Raw genomic sequence first — 21237 nt, 5'->3', positions numbered from 1 at the left:
AATGTATACCTACTACCAAATATTGTACGTCCGAAATGGACAATTCTGTTGATACCTTGACATGCATGTATTATTTTTAACAACCAATGTACTAACACAGAAAAGACAATAAATGATTATCTTATCTTATCTTATCTATCTTATCTTATCAGGATATTGCAAAATTCTCACGGGAACGGGAGTTAGCGGGAAAAAACATTTGTATGAAAAAATCTAAACCGTGTAAGATAGATGAAGGGGGTAAAACGGGATCCACGCGTACGAAGTCGCGGGCGGCCGCTAGTTATCAATAAAATGTTTTCACAATTTTTCCACTCGGGTACTAAGTAATGAGTATCGTGATTATGACGTTACGATAATAAATGCACGGGTTTTGTTCTATTAAATTTTGCGTTGTGAAATCTGGATCATTCGGAAACGAAATTAAAATTTTAAAGGTAATGGTAAATGGAGCATTATTCCGACGACAAATGAGTGCAATATGTAGTGACCCGGATATCCGGACCGATAACCGTATTGATTAACGTCGGCTGCAGCAGCCGGACAGGCCGTGCGTCACGCCAAGCCCTGATACAAGATGCAGCGGGTAAAGCATAAGCGACCAGTGGCTAATATCGCTACGAACTAAATAGTGAAAAAAAAAATTAACATACGCGGTTCATAATTTATTTTTCGTTTTTGTAAAATCGGTTAAATATGTAGGTAAGTATAGATATATGTTTAAAACAAACATCACAAGACCTATAAACCTAATTAATTATGATAAACTTATAATTATGATAGCCAAATAAACACATAAAAGTGTTATTTTTATTTCACTATCTCTAATAAAATAACGACCTTTCGTGGACAGTTCAATGGAATAATGATATGCTGTCTGTGATTAATGTACCCAACACTTTATTATGACAATAAAAATGAGGTATAATAGGGATGTTTCCTGGGTAAAAAAGCAAGAGTTTTAATTAGTCCGTCAGTTAGCTTATCAAAAACTACTCAACACCTGTTTTTCACTTTTTAAAACTAATGAAAATGTAAAGAGATAAAGCGTACCAAAGTTCTAAAGAAAAGGCCCGTGACGTCAGTGAGTGCGTAAAATTGCAGCACTTTGTGACGTCGCGCGGAACTTCAACGCACTATAACTTTGTAATTATTTGTTTGATTGACAATTAAAAATATACGTGTGCAATAGTTTTTTATACTAAAATTGTCCGATTAAAAAAAATGTTTGGAAACTAGCCTATTAAATTCGCTTACGGAGCGGTGGATTGTATAAAAATCAATCACTTTTTTGTGACTTTATCCTTTCAAAATACAATTAATAATCTTTCTCAATTAACCTAAACAAGAATTTCAAATACTTATTAGTTTATTATTTATTAAAATTTGTAAAAAAATATTACATGAAATGCATAATGCGTTAATCGGAACTTTTGCTCATAGGGATGGACAAGAACAATCGCAAGCAATCAATAATCGGTATGGTGGTCATCTCACCATCGAATCCCAATTATTCTCTCAGGCAGGTCAAATTTCAGTCAGTACGTGTGCGTTTGCCTTATATGGCCGGTTGTGTTTTACGCGATTTCTCCACGAGTTGTTTGTCATTTGTTGTTTTTATTGAATAAAATGAATAATATTTAATTCTTTGTGATTTATTGTGTAACAACGTTTATTCCATATCCAGATAATTAACATTCATATATATAATTTTGATTTTTCGTAGATAAAATTAAAAATCAAACAAATAAAAAGTCGATTAGATTTCTTAAGAAAATATTCTCGATTCTAAAAAATATCGATTAGGTTTAAAAGAAGCGCCTCACTAAAAAGAAGTGTCATAATCACTTTCCTGCGCTGAATAGACTATAGCTTTATTAATTTTTGAAGTCGCTACCGCTTTTGTCTTGGCGCTCGCACGCACGCTGACCCGCGTCCACAGTAATCAATTCAGGGCTGCGCCAAATGGGAGGCTCGACACATTCCCGCGACTGGCCGAGTGCTTTCATTCCGCATAACCGGCGCGCTTCACGGCCTTAATTGTCAATCAGACAAACTGCCGAAAATGTATCGGACATGTTGTAGGCATTACGAACAAATTGCATGCCCAGCAGCTCATTTTATGTTCAAAAGTGGCTTTTCCTTTTGCATCCCAAGGTTGGACATGTTAGGACCCCTATCGCTGCTCAAATACAAGACCACCATAAAAGCGATCCGGATCACGTTACCTTTATGAAGTAAAAAAAAACAATTAAGGTTCGGCCAAACCAACGCGTGCAACCTGCGTGCGCGATGGCGATCTTACTGATTTAGACAGAACGCTATCGCCATCGCGCACGCTGGTTACACGTGTTAGTTTGGCCCAGCATGTACTATTTTTCCCGGTCTGATGGGGCGGTTTTATCAATCACCTTTTTTGGAAAAAAAATGGGAGATTTTATTTACAGCGTGAAAATCGGACACAATTGCATTTATTCATAATGGCTGCTTTAACGTTGCTTCTGCTTCTCTCTCTAAAAACTATGACTTACCTACCGCTAAGTGGTATTATTACTCTTTTAAGCATTAATTGACAATGAAACAAGACAAATAATCTACGGGCTTGCTTTTGATAACAATTTACTATGGATGTAAAAGATTCTGCAACACAGTTTCGCAGAATATCATCAGATTGAGTGTTTTATGGATTCACAAGTTCATTCAGTAACCATACAATTCTATTTCAATCATAGAACCGATATAGATGCATGCATGCAGCATTGCATTATCCAACATTTTACTAGCCTGGGCTAACAGATATTATAAGTAGCTCATGTATGTAGGTAGGTACACAAGTGATAAACTTTTGGGTAAGCAGGTGTCTCGATTTGAATTTAACCTATTTATCGGATCTGAAGAAAAAAATCTCCAGAAATCGCGTCATATTTCTTTTACATTTCGCAATCTGAATGATTTATTATAAATGGTAAACCTTGATTTACTTCGATACAAGTAATCACTAGTAACTTTTAAAAGCATCGAATGATCTCTGAACTAATATAACGTGTATGTACCCAATGTTTTATAGGGGTTGATGCTTTGTCTGCGAAGGGGACATAAAACATATTTCGATCACCTCTAATGGGGTCCCAATTGTAATCTCTAGCCGTAATAGGCGTCCATCGTGAACTGAATACAGTTACACACAGCCTAGAAAAAGCAACCGCTACACACTGCACACATACACGACGAGATGGCCAAGGCAGAAGAAAGTAAGTGCTATGACAAAGTAAGGCATAATACCTTTATACCAATTCGTTATTGTAGTTCCCTTTTTTTATCATTCATTTGTATACCCACCAGCCCGCGAGGGCAGCTAGTGGGTTATGTGGGGTTCTCCCTGCCAGAAGGGCAGGGTCTACCCACTAAAAACCTGACGTTGCCCTCGGTGGCCAGCAGTGAAACGGTAAATTCTTTGAAAGTTCACTTGTCTCTCAGAACTTGCCGTTAATCCCAAGCTGTGTTAGTGCTGCAGTAACTCCGGTAATAACGCGGCCGTAAGTCAGGCGCGGATGATCCGGAACGCCATAATGGAATAATGGAGGATCTATGGCATGGCCTTCGGTGCCATTAGCTGAGTAACGACGTCAAGCACAGCCTATAGATACAGGGTGACTTTTGTATCAGTATCCAAATTTTTTCCTGACATTAGGTATCGTTTATAGATGACATTTTTAATAAAAAATAGGTAGGTCAAATTTTAACATCAACTATTTTTTTCCTAACCAATTAATCACGTAGTGTGGTTACCGCGCTTAGCGCGTAAACATTTTGCGGGAGAGCTGGTCGAGCGGAGAGCTGGCAACGTGTGGCAACGCTCGACCGGCCGGCCTGGCCGCGCGGCGCTTCAATCAATCAGTCGCCCGCGCAACCCATTACGAGACGCGCGTATCGCTGCGCGCGCCGATCGTTCCGTCGTGCGGTCAACGTAACGATGTATTCGCAGCGCGAGTGTTATGAAATGATTCGGTGCTACATTTTAAGTGGAGAGAGTTTGAACCGGGCCCAGAGGAATACCTCGACTTCGTAACCAAGGACTAAACCCAACAGTGCCAAACCGGTGAACGATTTTAGCGGCAAACTGAAGCGAGATCCGCGAGCAAGTAGGTAAGTACCTACACGAGACGCGAAGTGCGAAATGACACTGTAGTTTTAAATAAACTCAAAGACAATGTACAAAAGCGTGCAAGTCTGTCTGGAGAAAAATGGTATGCACTTTGGGCAATTATTAAAATAACTACTCATAATTTGTTAGTTTGTTGTTAGGTTAGGTAGGTTTGGTAAGCATTCTCAATTATTGCACATGAAAATAACGATAAATACCCCCGAATAGGTACACAAGAAAAGTAGTGTTACCGCTCTCGGTGATTTTATTTTATTTTTGATAGCGTAATTATTGTCGTAGGTATTTAATTTTTCTACCATAAATTAGTAAGTCTGTTTAATTAAAACTAATGACCACTTTGAAATCTTTTGCATTTTGACGGTCCTAAGCCCGTGAAAGTATGAAGGGAAAATCGACAACTTATAAATCGTATCGCAATGAATGAAATGCGGCGCGGGCAGGCGCGTACGTGTGTGCGTGCGTAAGCGAGTGAGCCGTGACCACGGTGTAAGTGTTTTTTCAGACTGTTTCTGGGTGCTTTATTTTGACATTTTTGTACTGGACGATACAAAAATAAAAAATACGTGTTTTGTCTTTCGCTTCATAGATTATTATATTAAAATTTGGATACTGATACAAAAGTCACCCTGTATAGATTAGGCTGGATTTTGAATCTCTTAATGGACGTATATTGAAAAGTTGGGTTAGAAATTTAAAAGTTACAGACAAAAACAATTCTAGATTTTTGGGAGAATTTCTCAACATTACCCATTAAATCGACAGCTAGCAACCTTAACCTATTATTTACAATGCTCTACTAATCTGAAAGCTTGAGCTCCCCGACTTTCAAGTACCTACTAGTACTTACCTGGGTACATTAATCTGTGCTAAATTGGAGCTAATTAGTTACGTACCTTTCTTGAAAATAAAGTAACTTATTCATATTTTCTCTGAAACATTTATTCGCACTTCAGATTTTAACATAATAATAAAGAAACAGCTTATCATAGTAAACGCTGGTTCTCATTAAACACAAATTGAACTTTTAGCCCAGCCTTTTTAGTAGCAATAAAGCAGGCGTTTGTAATTAGCCGCGCAATTAGTAGCCAGTATCAGCGGCATCGCGCGGGTCGCATGCATCGTTTAGGTACATAAGAGTCGTCGGGACTGAGGCGGGCAGCGTGCCAACGCCGCAAGTTGCCGGAGAAAGCGAAAACTGTAAACAACTTTTTCGAAAGTTACAGTTGCAGCCTCTCTAGACAAGTGGCAAAACGTTAGTTGTAATGTCAAAAGATGGTCGAAAGACCTTTTTTATAAGGAGTTACAACGGATTCGATTTTCGATTCGATCAAAATTTACTACTTGTCTAAACCCATAGGAGTGAAGATTATTCAGCATTATTTTCTTGATAAAGTAGAGACAGCATAATTCGAAGTCGGTCAGTTGAAAAAAAAATGAGAATATTGAGCTCGATTGCGTCTATCTTAAATAGACCAGTTTAAGTCATAAATAAATTAATAGCTTTTTTGCTTTCTTTTGCTAATGACCTTAAGTCTCCTCTTGATAAAATAGTAGGTACCTACATAAAAAGATCTTGTCCAAACCAGTAACATTGTTTAATTTTCACCATATAGTCCTCATTTAAGATTATAGTAGGTAATATCCGAGTATGTATTGTAATAATCTCGCAACATGTCCCGCCCGCCCTTCCCGTATAACAGATCACGGCCGGCGTCCGGCTCCCCCATAAACACCGCCCAAACGATTTTGATCCTCATAATCGTATTCGCTCTATTGTACAGCTTCTATTGTGGACTGGTATTTTAGTTAGGGACGTGTAGGTTGAAGTATTTAAGCTTAACCTTTTTGACAAGTAAATTGGAAAAAATATATGAAAAAGGTTTACCTTCTTAGTTGTTTCAACAGGTTTTTAATGTTATACGAGTTGGCTTTTCAGTGAGTCAGTGGTAATCGAGCTTTATACATTACTAGTGCCTACATTGTTCATTAAACAGCGTAGCCCTTCAAGCCCGGGTGCCCTCTTAGACGCATAACATTTTTCATCATAATTTAGTTTGGTATAACAGTATTTGCATAAAGTTTTTTCGCATAAACTTTGATATGCATAGTTTTCTAAATGCATAATGGTTTCTTAGGCATAATAATAACTTTCTCTAATTTTCAATACCATAATTTAAATAATCATAAATGTAAAGAACATAATTTTTATATACATAAAGTTTGTTTTTAATAAAATACTATAAACATAATTTAATTATTTATAACATTTAAAGTCATAAATATTGTCTATAAGAGCAATCAACATTGAAGAGTAAATAATTATGTATTTGTGATGTTGCGAACGATCCTCCTTCCACCTTTATACTCTTTCGGCCTATAGATTTGCAAAAACTAAATTCTCTGTATCATTGTCATTTTTGTTATTAATTTTTGACCTGTTTCTTAGAAAACTTAAGCTCGTGAAACTACATTCTGTTTGATCTTGAATCCCTCTTATCTATTATAACGCACATATTATACAGTCCACATTTCTTTTACAACATTAAGCTTGCCTGGTCTGAAATTATGTTGATCCCGACTGGCCGTAGTCTCTTCCACGTGGTACTAGTCTGCCCTATACTAGAGTGTAATTTAAAAGCCGGAGGCGCGGAGGGAGTGCGGTCCTCGCTCGCTGTAACATATATCCGGCAGCCGTGCGAGCTGGAGCGGCTGAGGCTGGTCGCCGAAGGCGACCAGCAAGCCGAAGCTGCGGAAGCGAGCATGGCATGCCGGGTATATGTTACGCCAGAGCGGAAGGACCGCACTTCCCGCAGCGCCGGAGATAAGGCAATCCTAATGCTTGCTTGCATGCATGCTTCCTTGCTGCTTGCTTGCATGCTTGCTTGCTGCTTGCTTGCATGCTTGCGTGCTTGCTGCTTGCTTGCATGCTTGCTTGCTGCTTGCTTGCTGCTTGCTTGCAGGCTTGCTTGTTTGCATCCTTGCTTGCATGCATGCTTACATGCTTCCTTGCAGCTTGCTTGCATGCTTGCTGTTTGATTGCATGCTTGCTGCTTGCTTGCATGCTTGTTTGCATGCTTGCTTGTCTATTTATATTTGTTAACTAATAACATTTTTATATTTCATATTTGTTAAAATTATGGTATTTTGTATATTATGAATGATAATATTTATGGCATTGGTTTAGATGCCAATAAATGTTATGCCTAGAAATCGTTATTAAAAAAACAAGTATACAGAAAAAATATATACTAAAATATTATTATAATAAAAGTGGTTATGGCAAAAAAAATATGCCTTATGAATTATTCTGTATGAACGTTATGCGAAATGATGAGTATGCCAAAAAACTTTATGCACTCTTAAATTATGACAATATTTTTTATGCAACCGAATATGGACCCTTCAAGCCCCGCCTGCAAATCGAGACACAATAGATAAGTTATTAAATCAATTGTTACGCGGTCAGTTATTTATTATTATTTATTTATACAAAACACTTGTAAGCTTACAGAACATCAGTCATATTTTATACGACCGCTTGGAGATTTGATGGGGTACCTCCAGCTGATAGGTTGTATTAGTATTAGGCAAGGAGGATAATTTATACTCATTAATAAAACCACGTAATAAGGTGTACTCTTTATTTATAACCAAATTAAACGTTTATCAATAGGAGGCACAGAAAGTAAATTATTTTTTGTGATTAGGTAGGTACTACCTATTGATGAATAGACCCAAGTACCTACATATAAAATCATTTCACGTCTGAGGATCAAACTAGAGCACCATTACTATCTGATATCGTCAGAAGAGCGATATTTCTCGTTAATAGCCAACGTTATGACCTGTGATAAACGACATCACATAAAACACCAGTTCTTATGAGACGGAAAGGGTTTTATTGGAAGCCCCTTATGGAAACTTACGGGGAATTGACAATAAATGTAAAGAGTAATCTATTTGATGACTCTTATAAGAAAACGGTCCGAGAAGATTGCTAAAATAAATTACCTAATGTCTGATTTGTAAGGCTAAGTTCATAGGCTGAGTTACATAAAAATCTCTCAAACTCCATAATTATAAATACCGGTTATGTATTCTTATTAGTTATGGTTATAGCAAGTTGGTGCAACTCAGCCAGAAGCATTGTAACACAGTATATGTACCTACCTCTACTATTTCTATTTATTTATATTAACCGGCAGACAGTGGTGACTGAGTTTGTTGCGGCGCTTCTTCCCAGCACTTGCCAAATGTTGGTCTCGAAGGCTCATTAAGAGTTAAATATTTGACGATTTGTAAGAACAGAAAAATCTGTGCCCCCCCTGGGAATCGAACTCGAGACCTCTGAGTCTAAAGCAGGTGGTCTTGGCACTAGACTACAGAGGCGGTTAAATCTATACTAATATTATAAAGAGGAAAGATTTGTACCTATTTTTGTATGTTTGTAATGAATAGGCTCAAAAACCACTGAACGGATTTTGATGAAACTTTACAGCATTATTGTTCATAATCCAGAATAACATATATGCTATAATTTATGACGATCTGTGACAAACGAAATTTCACGCGTGCGAAGCCGCGGGCGGAAAGCTAGTAAAACATACATTACTTGACATAAACCTCGTATATTCTGTAAATATGACGGTTGATTTTAGAATACAAAGTGAGCCGTCAGTTGTGGGATAGTATCGTAGCCATTTCGCGTCGTTTGGTTCAGTTTCTATTGTTTATATCTCGGTTCATGTCGGGCGGGCAATATATTCCCTGCAGCTTCCCGTTATGACCTGTGACAAACGCTCGCTATACATCGTCAAACGCGACACCCGCCGCTTAACAAGAACAGCCAGATCATAGACCCGCACGTGTACAATTTATAAAAGTTGACTCTCGTATTGACGTTACTTCAAACAGAAAACAATAACAAAAAATTACGCCGACGAAATTAGAAATAAGTAGGTACATTGTGTTGGTTGTTAGATTACAAATTATGTATCTAGGTACTTTCAATGGCTAAAATGACGTTGAATCTTTGAAGTTTATGTAATTGTTTCAGCTCTGTTAAAAAAAATATTTTATTTCCTGGATTAGTCTTCTATTAATGTTTTATTTTTTTTCAGGAAAATTTCAAACAAGCTTGCTGATTCTAACACGGCTACGACACAGCCCTATTTATTGCTCGAATTCCGTCGCGTTGATTGGATTTTGTTTTGACGCCGTTGATTTATTGAAAAGCGCCATTAGGGGCGCATCCATCACCCTGATAGTATTTGGACGGGGCATACTGATAACCTCTTGTGGAGCTAACCCTATCATAATTGTATTTATTTAACGGGAACTCAAAAAGCTCGGTTAAACAATATTAACATCGTCAACAATGGGATGACTATAAAGAAAGGACATTGTCAGAAATCGCCTAAAAAACCGCCCAAAAACATTAACCCATCATAATTATTTTCTAATTTTTTTAATACATTAAGCACCCTTTCATTCTAATGGACACTTAAGCATTGAAAAATTAAATAAATAAGTCTTTTAACGTTTATTCTATAATACTATTACAACTTCCGGACGTTTTGGTGCGTGGCATGGTCTAAAACCTATCAAGTTCCATAATTTTTGCCGATAAAATCTGTACGAGGCATTACCGTACTTTATTGCTGGGAGTCCATGTATAGTGATGTTCCTGCGGCCATCATAGACAATAAAATATCGATTTTGAAAATAAAATAAATCGATTAAACTGCTTTGAAGACTAGATTTGCGTTAAAAGCTAAAAAGATATTGACACTATTACAAGAAGCTATCTAAAGTGTCCAACTGGTCAAAGGTCGTAAATAAAATAAAAATAATTAGGACCATAAACTGATATTCATGGTATCATAACTGTAAAAGTGTCAGAATCCGATGTTGAATCCAATGCCAGTTGAAGTGAGAGAAACATATATCAACCTAGTATAGTTGCCAGTCTCTCATAATCTATGCCAATGAGGGTTTTCGCGATTGAAAAATCCGCCAGATGGCAATACGTAGACGTGAGGTCCAAATGCTGCATGATTGGTTATTTTTGACATGACATTGACAGATATGTCAAAATCCACCAATCATGCAGCATTTGGACCTCGCGTCTACGTATTGCCATCTCGCGGATTTTTCAATCGCGAAAACCCTCATTCATAGCACATGTATAATAATAGACCAAATGAACTTTTATAGATTGTAAAAGAGAAGATAAAGATTTTATTATTTTATTAAAATCTTGCCACGAGGTAGTTTTTCAGTAGAAACCAGGATTGGATAATCGCTTCAGGCAAGTATCAGAACATTTTATAAATATTTTTAATCGATTATATCCTTGTGAATCGTTTTAATAAATTGTCATTTTACTTTTTCAATTAAAACTTTTTCAATCCCTAGTCTTGTCAAACTGTCATAATGTCAACAAATTATAAATGTCACGTCAGTTGGCTCAATTTCAGTCTTCTGTGCGTTTATTGTATTTTTATTTCAATGAAATAGTGCTAAAGGGTTAGTACTAAAGGTGAAAGCCTTTTTTCAGAAAAAAAAAACCAATGTGGTGCCCTTATTATTCATACTGTTTGAAAGTTACAAGTCAGTGATACAGAGTTGCCGCCATTATAACTCCGTGGTGATACCATACCAAAGAAGAAGTTTTCCTAAAAACTTGTGTTATTTTTATATGTGATCAAATAAAAAGGATTAATTCTACTGCTCAAATGGAATAACTTATGCCAAGAGACCGAATATAAAAAAAAACCTCTCCATAGAAATTATCACCATCACGAGGATGTGATTTTTTTTGAGAATTTGATATTGGTCCTGTAAGAAAAGTAGTTGTATTTCAGTAGTAGAATCAACCCTTCTTGTTTCATCAGCAAGAGTAACTATAAAAACGCCCTGTAGGTAGGTATTATTAAGCTGAAGAGTTTGTTTAGTGTCAAAGACTGTCACACAGTGTAACTTAAATTGGCATAAAATATTATAATAATGAACATAAAAACTTAAATAAATATTTATGTTAATATTTTTTCTATTTATTTATTTTCCCAAAGCTTCACAGTGACAGCTGAAACAGCAATACTGTTGTAAAACTAAACTTAGAACAAACTGTTACAAATATTTTACAAATTAAAATAAAACCGCATGTTGCTTTACTTTCTCGTATAGGTAATAAATGTAATTAATGGCTAGATTATTAATGTTACTTTGTTACCCTCAATAGTGAGGAGATCTTACAAAATGGTAACCCTGATTTTCATTGTCATTCAAGTGCTCTTTCTTCGCATAGGCTTCTGTGATTTGGCCAAGGGCCACACACATTGCGATAACATTATGCGACATTGATTTGACAGCAGCGGAGTGAAGTCTTGCGACTATGCAAAATGATACCCTGTAATCGTAGCGCATATAGACATAGACGGGGCGGGGCACATAGCTCGTAGAGCTGATGGCCGCTGGGGCAGGAAAGTTCTTGAGTGGCGACCACGAGCCGAAAGACGTAGCGTGGGCAGGCCTCCCACTAGGTGGACCGACGATCTGGTGAAGGTCGCGGGAGGTGCCTGTATGCGAGCGGTGCAGGATCGGTCTTCGTGGAAATCCTTGGGGGAGACCTTTGTCCAGCAGTGGACGTCTTTTCGGCTGAAACGAACGAACGAACGATACGTATTACCACTATTTACCAGACATTACTATTTATTGTATACTCGCCGGATTACACATAGGAGCACGCGCGTTACAGCTTCGGCCTTGCATTATTATAAGATCTTGTTCCGCCATTTTTCGAACTTCCTCCGTGAGGATATCCCCGCCGAATTCTATGATAAACCTATCAAAAGTCATATTCTGCAATGTCAAAATTAATTTGCCGAAATTCACCGAGCCAGCTATGTCAAATAATATTATTATTAGGTGTCAAACAGGATACGTTCAGAAATTAATATTACGATTTTAAAGATAAGACAAGACAACTTTTTATTGACGAAGTTGCTGGGACAGCTAGAAACTATTTTTTTTCCGGCACTTTAAGAAAATAATAAATGAATGAAAACGCAGCGTGGGACGTCCACCCATAAGGTGGACCGACGACCTGACAAAGGTAGCGGGAAGGCGCTGGATGCAGGCCGCTACCAACCGTGCGATGTGGAAGTCATTGGGGGAGGCCTTTGTTCAGCAGTGGACGTCCTGTGGCTGAAATGATGATGATGATGATGATGAAATGAATGAAAATGACAAATCTTCGAACGTGTATAATACCGTGCCAAAGTAATCATATAATGTTGGCACCTTAATAACTATTGCTGTTTTTGTTGTAAAGATCATGCAGCGCTACTTGCGGATATTATTGGCAAGAAAACTATGTAGGCTCTAGATCTGAAGCCGCTTTAACGAACATGAAGTGCTCATACAATGCGGCGTATTTTCTTCCAGTCTTTAGTCAGGACTTTAGTCGAATTAAAACCCCGGTTGAACGTGATATAGCCGCACTAGAATACGGTGCTTTTTTGCATAATCGCAAAACTTCGTTCCGGTGTCGACCGAATGTTATCACGATGTATGTGGCCCAGGGGTTACTGTAGCCGCTAAGGTTTGAAACTTCTTGCTTAAAATATTGTAGTCTTTGGCATAGACTACGACGGTAGTCATGGAGATAGGAGTTTGTTATCTCGTGTCAGATGTAAATGGTGAAAAGAAACCCATGATTCGTGTTATTTTTATGCAATATGTAGGTATTTTATAAAAGTGGAACCCCGAGTGATCTCCAAAACCCATTCTATTATTATATACGATTCGGCTTCGATATCTATAATACAATAGGAGTTTATTTCATGTGTCAGATGACAAGGGTGGAAACAACCTACGATTCATGTTGTTTATTTACGTGCAATATGTGGACATATTATAAAAGTGGAATGCCGAGTTGTATTTCTAAAACTTGTTCTATTATTTTATACTATTTGGCTGCGACTCGGCGTGACGACAATACAAAACATTTTTCGCGAATCGGTGTTCATACATTCACACAATACATTAGACGCCATGTTGTCATAAACGACATATTATAAAATCGCTGTGATTTAATATTCTTAATCATTAATTTTATGGCAAGTGTCCATCAGGAATCATTGTTCTTACACACAGAATCGTATTATTTCGCTTTCGGGTAGTAATATGTCAAAATTGTTGGTTCTTAGGCGAACAATGTATGGAGAACGAACATTGTCCTTTAATGGATGGTTGAAGGTAAATGAACTTTTTGGATAAGTGTCCCAATATACCTACAACTGCTTACAGATACAGCGCCAGAGCTGCACTACACGTTCATAGAGCAAGCACTGCACCCGGGACCAGCGCTGGCGATGCACTGCGCCGCGTCCGGGTCTCCCCCTCCCAGGTTCACGTGGCTACTGGACGGCCAGCCGGTTGAGGAGCACAACACTCCCCAAAGGTAATATCTGGAATGAATCTTTCTCGAAGATCGACAATAACTTCTCTAGAGCCAAAGCACACGATGCGTTGTCGCTGCATCATTTTACATATCTGTGGCGGGCACACGAGCGATGCACACTTCGCGCCGCGCGATGTGGCGGAGTCTTTGACGTGTGGCGCCGCAACGCATCGTGTGGTTTGGCTCTTAGTGTGGAACCTAAAAGTAAATCCTTAGTTAAGCTTTTGCTATTGGACAAGAAAGAAATCACCTTTCTTCACTGGTTGAGGATTTCTGGTGATTCTTGTTTCTAATTTCCGACTGATCATCACTTGCCATTAGGTAAGACTACGGCCAAGGAGCTGCAGTCCATTGTGGTTTTAAAAATGTGTTTATCTTCACTTTTAATTCCATTCAAGACTATGTTAATTGTACTCCTCAGAAGCGTGAGCCAGTTCATGAACTCCAACGGCGACGTGGTGAGCTACCTGAACATCACGTCGGTGCGGCCCGAGGACGGCGGCCGCTACTCCTGCCGCGCGCACAACTCGCGCGGTTCCGTCGAACACTCGACCAGGCTCAATGTCTATGGTAAACTTTTGTTGTGCTCCTAAATATAATGTCTTGAACAATCTTGGCTCAATTAAAGATATAAACACGCTTCTATCAGAGTAAATACAAATGAGTAGGTCACCTTCATAGAAACACACCCGAGCGCGGTTTGTATGTGAGTGTGTCGACGCAACCACGACTAGCGACAACCCCGCTAATCCCCGCTAAATTTTGTCAGTGTGTGCGTGCGCGCCGCATACGTGTTGGCGCGCACACATACAAACCGCGCCCGTGCGTTTCTATGAAGATGACCTACTCATTTGTATTTACTATGCTTCTATACTGTCATTGCGCTTGAAATTCAACCATCACAACCCATCACACAAAATGTGGGAAAATGGGACCCCATATCCATTTTTTAGATTCATCTAAAGCCTGGTCCGTGAGCACGTAGTATCCCGTCCAATGACCCCAAGCTACCTATCCCTATCGCTCGCGCGTAATTATGTTGCTGTCGCGCTCGCACACTCACTGCGGGCGCCCGTCGCACAGTCGCGACAGCAACATAAGGATACGATAGGGATGGGTAGCGTGGGGTCATTGGACGGGATTCTACGTGCTCACGGACCAGGCTTTAAAACTCACAAATCAAAATAGTTAACGTGCCCTGTTTTATGTACGATAATATCTTTGGTACACCAGGTCCACCGTCTATCAGAAACGTGGGGCCGATTCGAGTGGTGGCTGGCGTCAACACGACCATCCACTGCCCATACTCTGGATTTCCAATCAGGTTGATGGAGGTGCATTTGCTTAGTAAAATTATAAGTTTCATTTTCGTTTTGTTTTGTAGTCGGTTTAGTTACTTTTCCCTCTAAGTAAGCCTCTTCTAAATCGTACAACTAGTGTCTGTTCTGTCTTCTTTTTCTTCCTATTTGTCCTCAAATGTATTTTTATGGTATTTTTTCCAAAACCCCCTAAATGAATAATTTATTTGGTGTTACTGATGATGAGCTTGAGTTGAGTGGCTTTTCATAAAACATGTGTTTGTAATGAGGGCTATCGTTTTAGCGCTCACCAGTTAGCGCCACTGTAGAGTAAGGTCCTGTCACTTGCTAGTAGCGAAGACAGTGGCGCCAACTTGTGAGCGCTAAAGTGGTAGGAGGACTATCGCATTTGCACTCATCAAGATGGCGCCACTGTAGAGTGAGGTCCTGTCAATCGCCAGGGGTGCCAACTGTAAATGTATAAAAAACCGGCCAAGTGCGAGTCGGACTCGCGCACCGAGGGTTCCGTACCATTGATTTATGAAATTAAAATTATTATTTTTTATTTAAGTTATTAGTATGAAAGATTACGCGGTAATAAGCGGTTTACGATTTACGAGGTATTAAAAAAAACTACTTACTAGATCTCGTTCAAAATAATTTTCATTGGTAGTTTTTATAGTAATGTACATCATATGTTTTTTTTAGATTTTTCATTTTCTTATTTTAGAAGTTAGAGGGGGGGGACCAACTTTTTTCCACTTTGGAAGCGTCTGTCACGCAAACTATTCGGTTTAGAAAAAAAATGTTTTAGAAACCTCGATATCATTTTTGAAGACCTATCCATAGATACCCCACACGTATGTGTTTGATGAAAAAAAAATTTTTGAGTTTCAGTTCTAAGTATGGGGAGCCCCCAATATTTATTATTTTTTTTTTATTTTTGCATCAAAATCTTAATGCGGTTCACAGAATACATCTACTTACCAAGTTTCAACAGTATAGCTCTTATAGTTTCGGAAAAAAATGGCTGTGACATACGGACGGACAGACAGACATGACGAATCTATAAGGGTTCCGTTTTTTGCCATTTGGCTACGGAACCCTAAAAAACGATAGGCCTCATTCCAGCGAGATCCGTTGGCAGCGAGGGGGTCTGGAGCTGGGCTCGCCGGGCGGGCGCGCGCTGTCGGGGCTGGGCGGCGAGCTGCTGCTGTGGCCGGCCGAGCCGGGCGACGCCGGGCTCTACTCGTGCCGCGTGGCCGCGCCCTCCGGCCAGTACGCACAGAAGGATATACAGATCTTTGTCCGAAGTGAGTTTTATCACATTATAGCTAACCTATTCTCGCCTACTGCGCCGTCATCACGCCACCCGATTCAAACACACGCCACACGATTGACGCCGCGAGGCCGCGACGCATCAATTGCCAATACGCGTCCACGCCCCGCACGTTACATGCGCGCGCGCTGATCATAGCTGGCCCCAAAACTGTTGCCAGACTTTTGAATCCACCATAGGCGTATTATATGACTTCATCGGCGATCAAAGTTCTAGTTTACTCCTCTTATGTCCGTTTTCACCATCAATCCCTAAATTTTAAGTGACCCATATGAAAACAAAATGCCTGTTAGGGGTCACTTAAAAATTAGGGATTGATGGTGAAAACATGCATTAGACTTCCAAGGGTCATGTAAAATGTTGTTTTTATTTTTTTTCAGATCCGCCCAAAATAGCGGGTTTTTCATTTCCAACGGACTTGGTTGAAGGCAGTTCAGTGCAAGTGCTTTGTGGCATCACCTCTGGAGACAAGCCAGTTTATTTTTCTTGGCTCAAAGACGGACAACACATCCCGAGCAATCTACAGGTAATCTTTACTATCAATTTATTTATTTATTTATTAATAGAAAACGTAAGACTAAAGCCCGGTCTGTGAGCACGTAGAATTTTGTCCAATGAAAGAAAGAGAAGAAAGAAAGAAATTTATTCGATGCAGCAAGATAATAAATAAAACTAAACAACAGAACGGATACAAGCACCAAAATGGCATCAGCTCAGTATGTGCGGTGACGGCAGAGAGCGCGTCACGACCACTGGTATTCGGCGGATGCCAGTAAATGCAATGACCCCTAGCTACCCATCCATGGGTAGCTTGGGGTCATTGGACAAAATTCTTAATATGACTTTTAGAATCTAAGAAAATATGGTACCTAATTTTAATTTTTGGTTGTGATTTGTATATTTCTAGGTGCAAGAAAAATCATTGGATGAATTCAGCTTCCTGATATTTTCCCACGTGACGTCAAAACACAGTGGGGAATACACTTGTGTAGCCACCAACTCCGCCGCTGAAGTCAACCACACTGCCAGGTTAGCAGTTAAAGGTAGGAATTTACAATCATGATGAATTTTGCAATTAAAAATGTTCTTGAAATAATTATATTTCAAAAGTATGCCTCAATATATTTATTTTTATTTCCAGTGGCCCCTACGTGGGTGTACGAGCCGCAAGACGTGTCAGCTCTCCTGGGCACGCAGATATTGGCCAACTGTGCAACCAAAGGTTATCCTGAACCTAGGATTGCGTGGCTGAAGGCGCACGGTAAGACTTTTTGATCATGATACTGTCTATAAAACCGTCTATAACTGCAAATAATAATGTGATATAGTTCCTTACAGTACCTAATTCAGGAGCTCTAGACAAGTGGGACTTTTTGATCGCTCCGAAAATCGAATCTCCGGGATTCCACTGCCACTTGTCTTGGAGGGCAGTCTCGTGCCATGTTGGAAATAGTGTCGTGACCTTCGTCACCATGGGCCAAAACGTATGCTGAGTGGGGTCGCATTGCAATGCAATGGGCATCGCTGTTGCAACAGGGTGGTACCACAGTATATATATGAGGTGGTACTGCTCGCTCAGTACACTTTCTCTTTCTTTTTAATGTTTTATCTGATACACAAAATATGTCTAGCGCTTACTTAAATCAGTCAGTGCCTGAGGCATAGGAACGGCATGGGAGGGTGGTTTTGACACGTCAAACATCAGCGAGACTTCAGATTTGTATAGATGAACTACACTGAACTGTCCCACCAAACTCATTGCCAGGGAGGCGCTACCATCGTTCAACTTGTATAGTTTCCAATATTATGGCAAAAATCAGTGCCCCCCTGTTAATGTCAGTGAAGGGACGGTTCGTTGTAGTTGGACCACAGAATAATAATAAGTACTACGTACAGAAGTTTTACTTCGCGAAGGTATTTTAAAAAAATGTATGCTCAATGTCATTAACAATATGGTGTAATTTAACCTTGTCTCAAGAGTCAAGCACCATTTTGTTGACAAATGTCAGTGATCGGCACTGCGCCGAAGCTATAGGGCTGACTTCGGTAAAATGATGTGACGTGAGGTGCCAAACTGCGGAAAATGGCGGAGGAAATACATGATTTAGCATGAATTATCATGAATAATATTAACTACTTATTTACCTCTCAGTGTTTTGAGGCAACTTAAAAAAGTACATTCTGTGTTTTTGTTATTATTTAGGCAGTTAAATACGTATTTAGTACACCATTTTCTTCCATCATACACAAGAATACGCGTGCGTGAGTCAATGTTCGCTCGTATGTGAGGCCTTGTCGAATAGTATCCTGTAGGTGGGCCATCGTGCGTGTTTTGTTTTCGATGTAAACTCGCGGAGATGAACAGGCCTGGTTGGACAATATGCTCTGTCACGACATATTATTATCAATGTCACCCCTCCCGTGTCGACTTGGCGTGTTGATCCCATACCTCAGGCACTGAGCTAACCTAATGTAGGTAATTTTTCTTTTTTGTATTTGCGTGACGTGTATTGCAAGGAACATTTCTTTAAGTATTAGCAAGAATAAAAGCTGACTCCTCCCAGGGTCGGGGCCAGGCGACTTCCGGCCGGTGTCGACGCTCGAGCTGCAGTTCTCGGTGCTGGCAAACGGGTCGCTGCGCATCGCGCCGGCCGCGCCGCCGCACGCCGGCCGCTACATGTGCCGCGCCGACAACGGCATCGGCCGCGGCCTGTCGAAGGTTATCACCGTTTCTGTTAACGGTAAGGACGTAAACCTTTGTTTGTCATTTCTCATCCGCTTTGCAATGGAGGGAAGTCGAACCTTAATTTCGGACTCTTCCTATGTTCTTCTGATTAATTTCGTTGCGGGTCCAATGACAGTTTAACTTTTCCCGGGGACAAACTTGACCTTCATTGGATGGGTTTTTTATGGCGGTCAAGCTGTAGATCCTGGCTACACAGGAGTTGCAGTGGTGGGAACGAGAGGTGGGAATAACATACCGTAACGGTAAGGACGGCGGACGTCACTAAATAGGTGGCAGAAGACAATCACCTGTGTGCTTAGTGTGAGTTTGTATTGAACGTCGTTGCTAGTGCGTCAAAAAAATCTATGAAGATTTTAGTTCTTGAAAGTATCTGCTAGGGACGCTATACGATCTGTCATACATTTAATGACATTTTTTATGACGTTTGGTGTAAACTCGCACTAAGTACACTATGTACTTCATTCTGCATGCACGCACCAGTCGCGTCTCAAGCGGGCGACATTAGCGCTCGCACTGATTTAGACTGATTTGCGATTATTGGCAAAACATGTCCGTGAGCATTGTCTATGTGTGCCTTGCCCGAGCGTATGTAGATTGTCTTCTGCTCCTATCTATTTTGTGGTCTTGTGGTAGAATCTCAGCAGACTTAGGTTAATGTTTGTATCTTTCAGCAAATAATTGATATGTTTAGAACTTTAGATGGAACAGATGATTGGATTGCCGTGACAACGAGCCTTAATCTTGCTGAACAACTTGATGACAGAAAATAAATTGTTTTCAAAAATGTATGAAAATTAAAATAGTAAGACACGGGTCTTAACGCGACGTTTATTAATGAGTTACATTATGTACTCACGGCTTGACGTTTCGGCTGCGATGCTGCAGCCGTGGTCACAAACAGACTGGCGGCTCGCGGTGTCGTCCGTTTTTACTATTTTACTTAGAGTGGAACGTGAAAGTGAAAAATCTTGTATGAAAATTGTTTTTCTAGTTGCACAAGTAAACACTTGAGTGTCTGATGTTTCTATTGGTCCCTAGAGCCGGCGCACTTCGAGTACTCGTCGCGGAACATGACGGTGCGGCGCACGGCGCAGGCGGCGCTGGCGTGCGACGCGCGCGGCGACCCGCCGCTGCAGCTGCAGTGGACGCACAACATGAAGCGCCTCGACCTCACCACCTACCGGTGAGTCCCACACAATCACATCCACGGCAGGGTACCCACCTGCCATGTAGTCTGGTCGCGGAGCACGTAGAATTTTGTCCAATGACCCCAAGGTACCTATCCTTATCGCTCGCGCGTAATTATATTGCTGTCGCGACTGTGCTACGGGCGCCCGCAGTGAGTGTGCGAGCGCGACAGCAACATAATTACGCGCGAGCGATAAGGATGGGTAGCTTGGGGTCATTGGACAAAATTCTACGTACTCACGGACCAGACTAGCATGTAACGTAATCAACCTTCAAGTGAGTACGGCTCGTCCACGGTCATCGCGTATCTGGCTGCGAGCTCCTGGATCCTACTGCGAGTCGCCTTTGTGCTCGCAGTGATACCGTCACTCGGCGGGTCGCTGCGATCTCCCTGCGAACCACGCGCGAGCCTATGCACTATGTACTCACTTGATATCTGATACATCACATGCTACACGGCTAGATGAGTACCCTGCTCACTGCTGGACAAAGCCTGCCGGCATCCAGATATTTCCTACGACCTTCACTAGATTATCTGTCCACTTAGTGGGAGGCCTACCCAAAATTCTAGCCCGTGGTCGCCACTCGAGAACTTCTGTCCCAACGGCCATCAACGCTAAGAGCCTTGCTCACTGCCACTTGAGTTTAGCAATTCACTTTGTTTTTCTAAACTCTGAGCATAGCACGCCTCATCTCCTGGTAATTCATTTACATAAGTAGTTCCCCCATAAATAATCTAAGGTTTTACTAGCTGAAGTATCTACCAAAAGTTTGCTGTGTTATACAAAAAACAAACGTCAGCTGACATAGCCTGACGTGTTAGCAAGCTAAATAAATTTAATGTCAACAGGCAGGGCACATAGCACGTAGAACAGAACTATCGGCTATTGTGGCAGCACGATTCTAGAGTGGACGCCACATACCAATAAGCGTTGCGTGGCACATTTACCCACAATGTAGACAGACGATCGTATTAAATTAGCGAGAAGGCGCTGGATGCAGGCCGCAACCGACTAGCCAATCTGAAAATCATTG

The 21237-nt window shown here is 40.4% G+C and overlaps 1 protein-coding gene and 1 long non-coding RNA gene across 2 annotated transcripts in view; both read left to right on the top strand.

Annotated features, from left to right (window-relative positions):
* LOC135073284 (cell adhesion molecule Dscam1-like) overlaps positions 1–16246 on the top strand; it is a 30302-nt gene extending 14056 nt beyond the window's left edge. Inside the window, exons 3-6 of the mRNA XM_063967436.1 lie at positions 13478–13631; positions 14053–14201; positions 14865–14965; positions 16061–16246. Of these exons, the coding sequence (XP_063823506.1) occupies positions 13478–13631; positions 14053–14201; positions 14865–14965; positions 16061–16246 (590 nt within the window). The remainder of the gene's footprint in view (positions 1–13477; positions 13632–14052; positions 14202–14864; positions 14966–16060) is intronic.
* Positions 16247–16654: 408 nt separating this feature from the next.
* On the top strand, positions 16655–18957 carry LOC135076636 (uncharacterized). Its single transcript, XR_010258328.1, has 4 exons — positions 16655–16794; positions 17176–17311; positions 17410–17529; positions 18833–18957. It is a non-coding gene; the product is annotated as an uncharacterized LOC135076636 (long non-coding RNA).
* Positions 18958–21237: the final 2280 nt, after the last annotated feature.

Source organism: Ostrinia nubilalis, chromosome 1, assembly GCF_963855985.1.
Source record: "Ostrinia nubilalis chromosome 1, ilOstNubi1.1, whole genome shotgun sequence".
Classification (NCBI taxonomy): Eukaryota; Metazoa; Arthropoda; class Insecta; order Lepidoptera; family Crambidae; genus Ostrinia; species Ostrinia nubilalis.
Note: the sequence above shows the minus strand (reverse complement) of the source record. Positions and strands in the feature narration are given on the sequence as shown.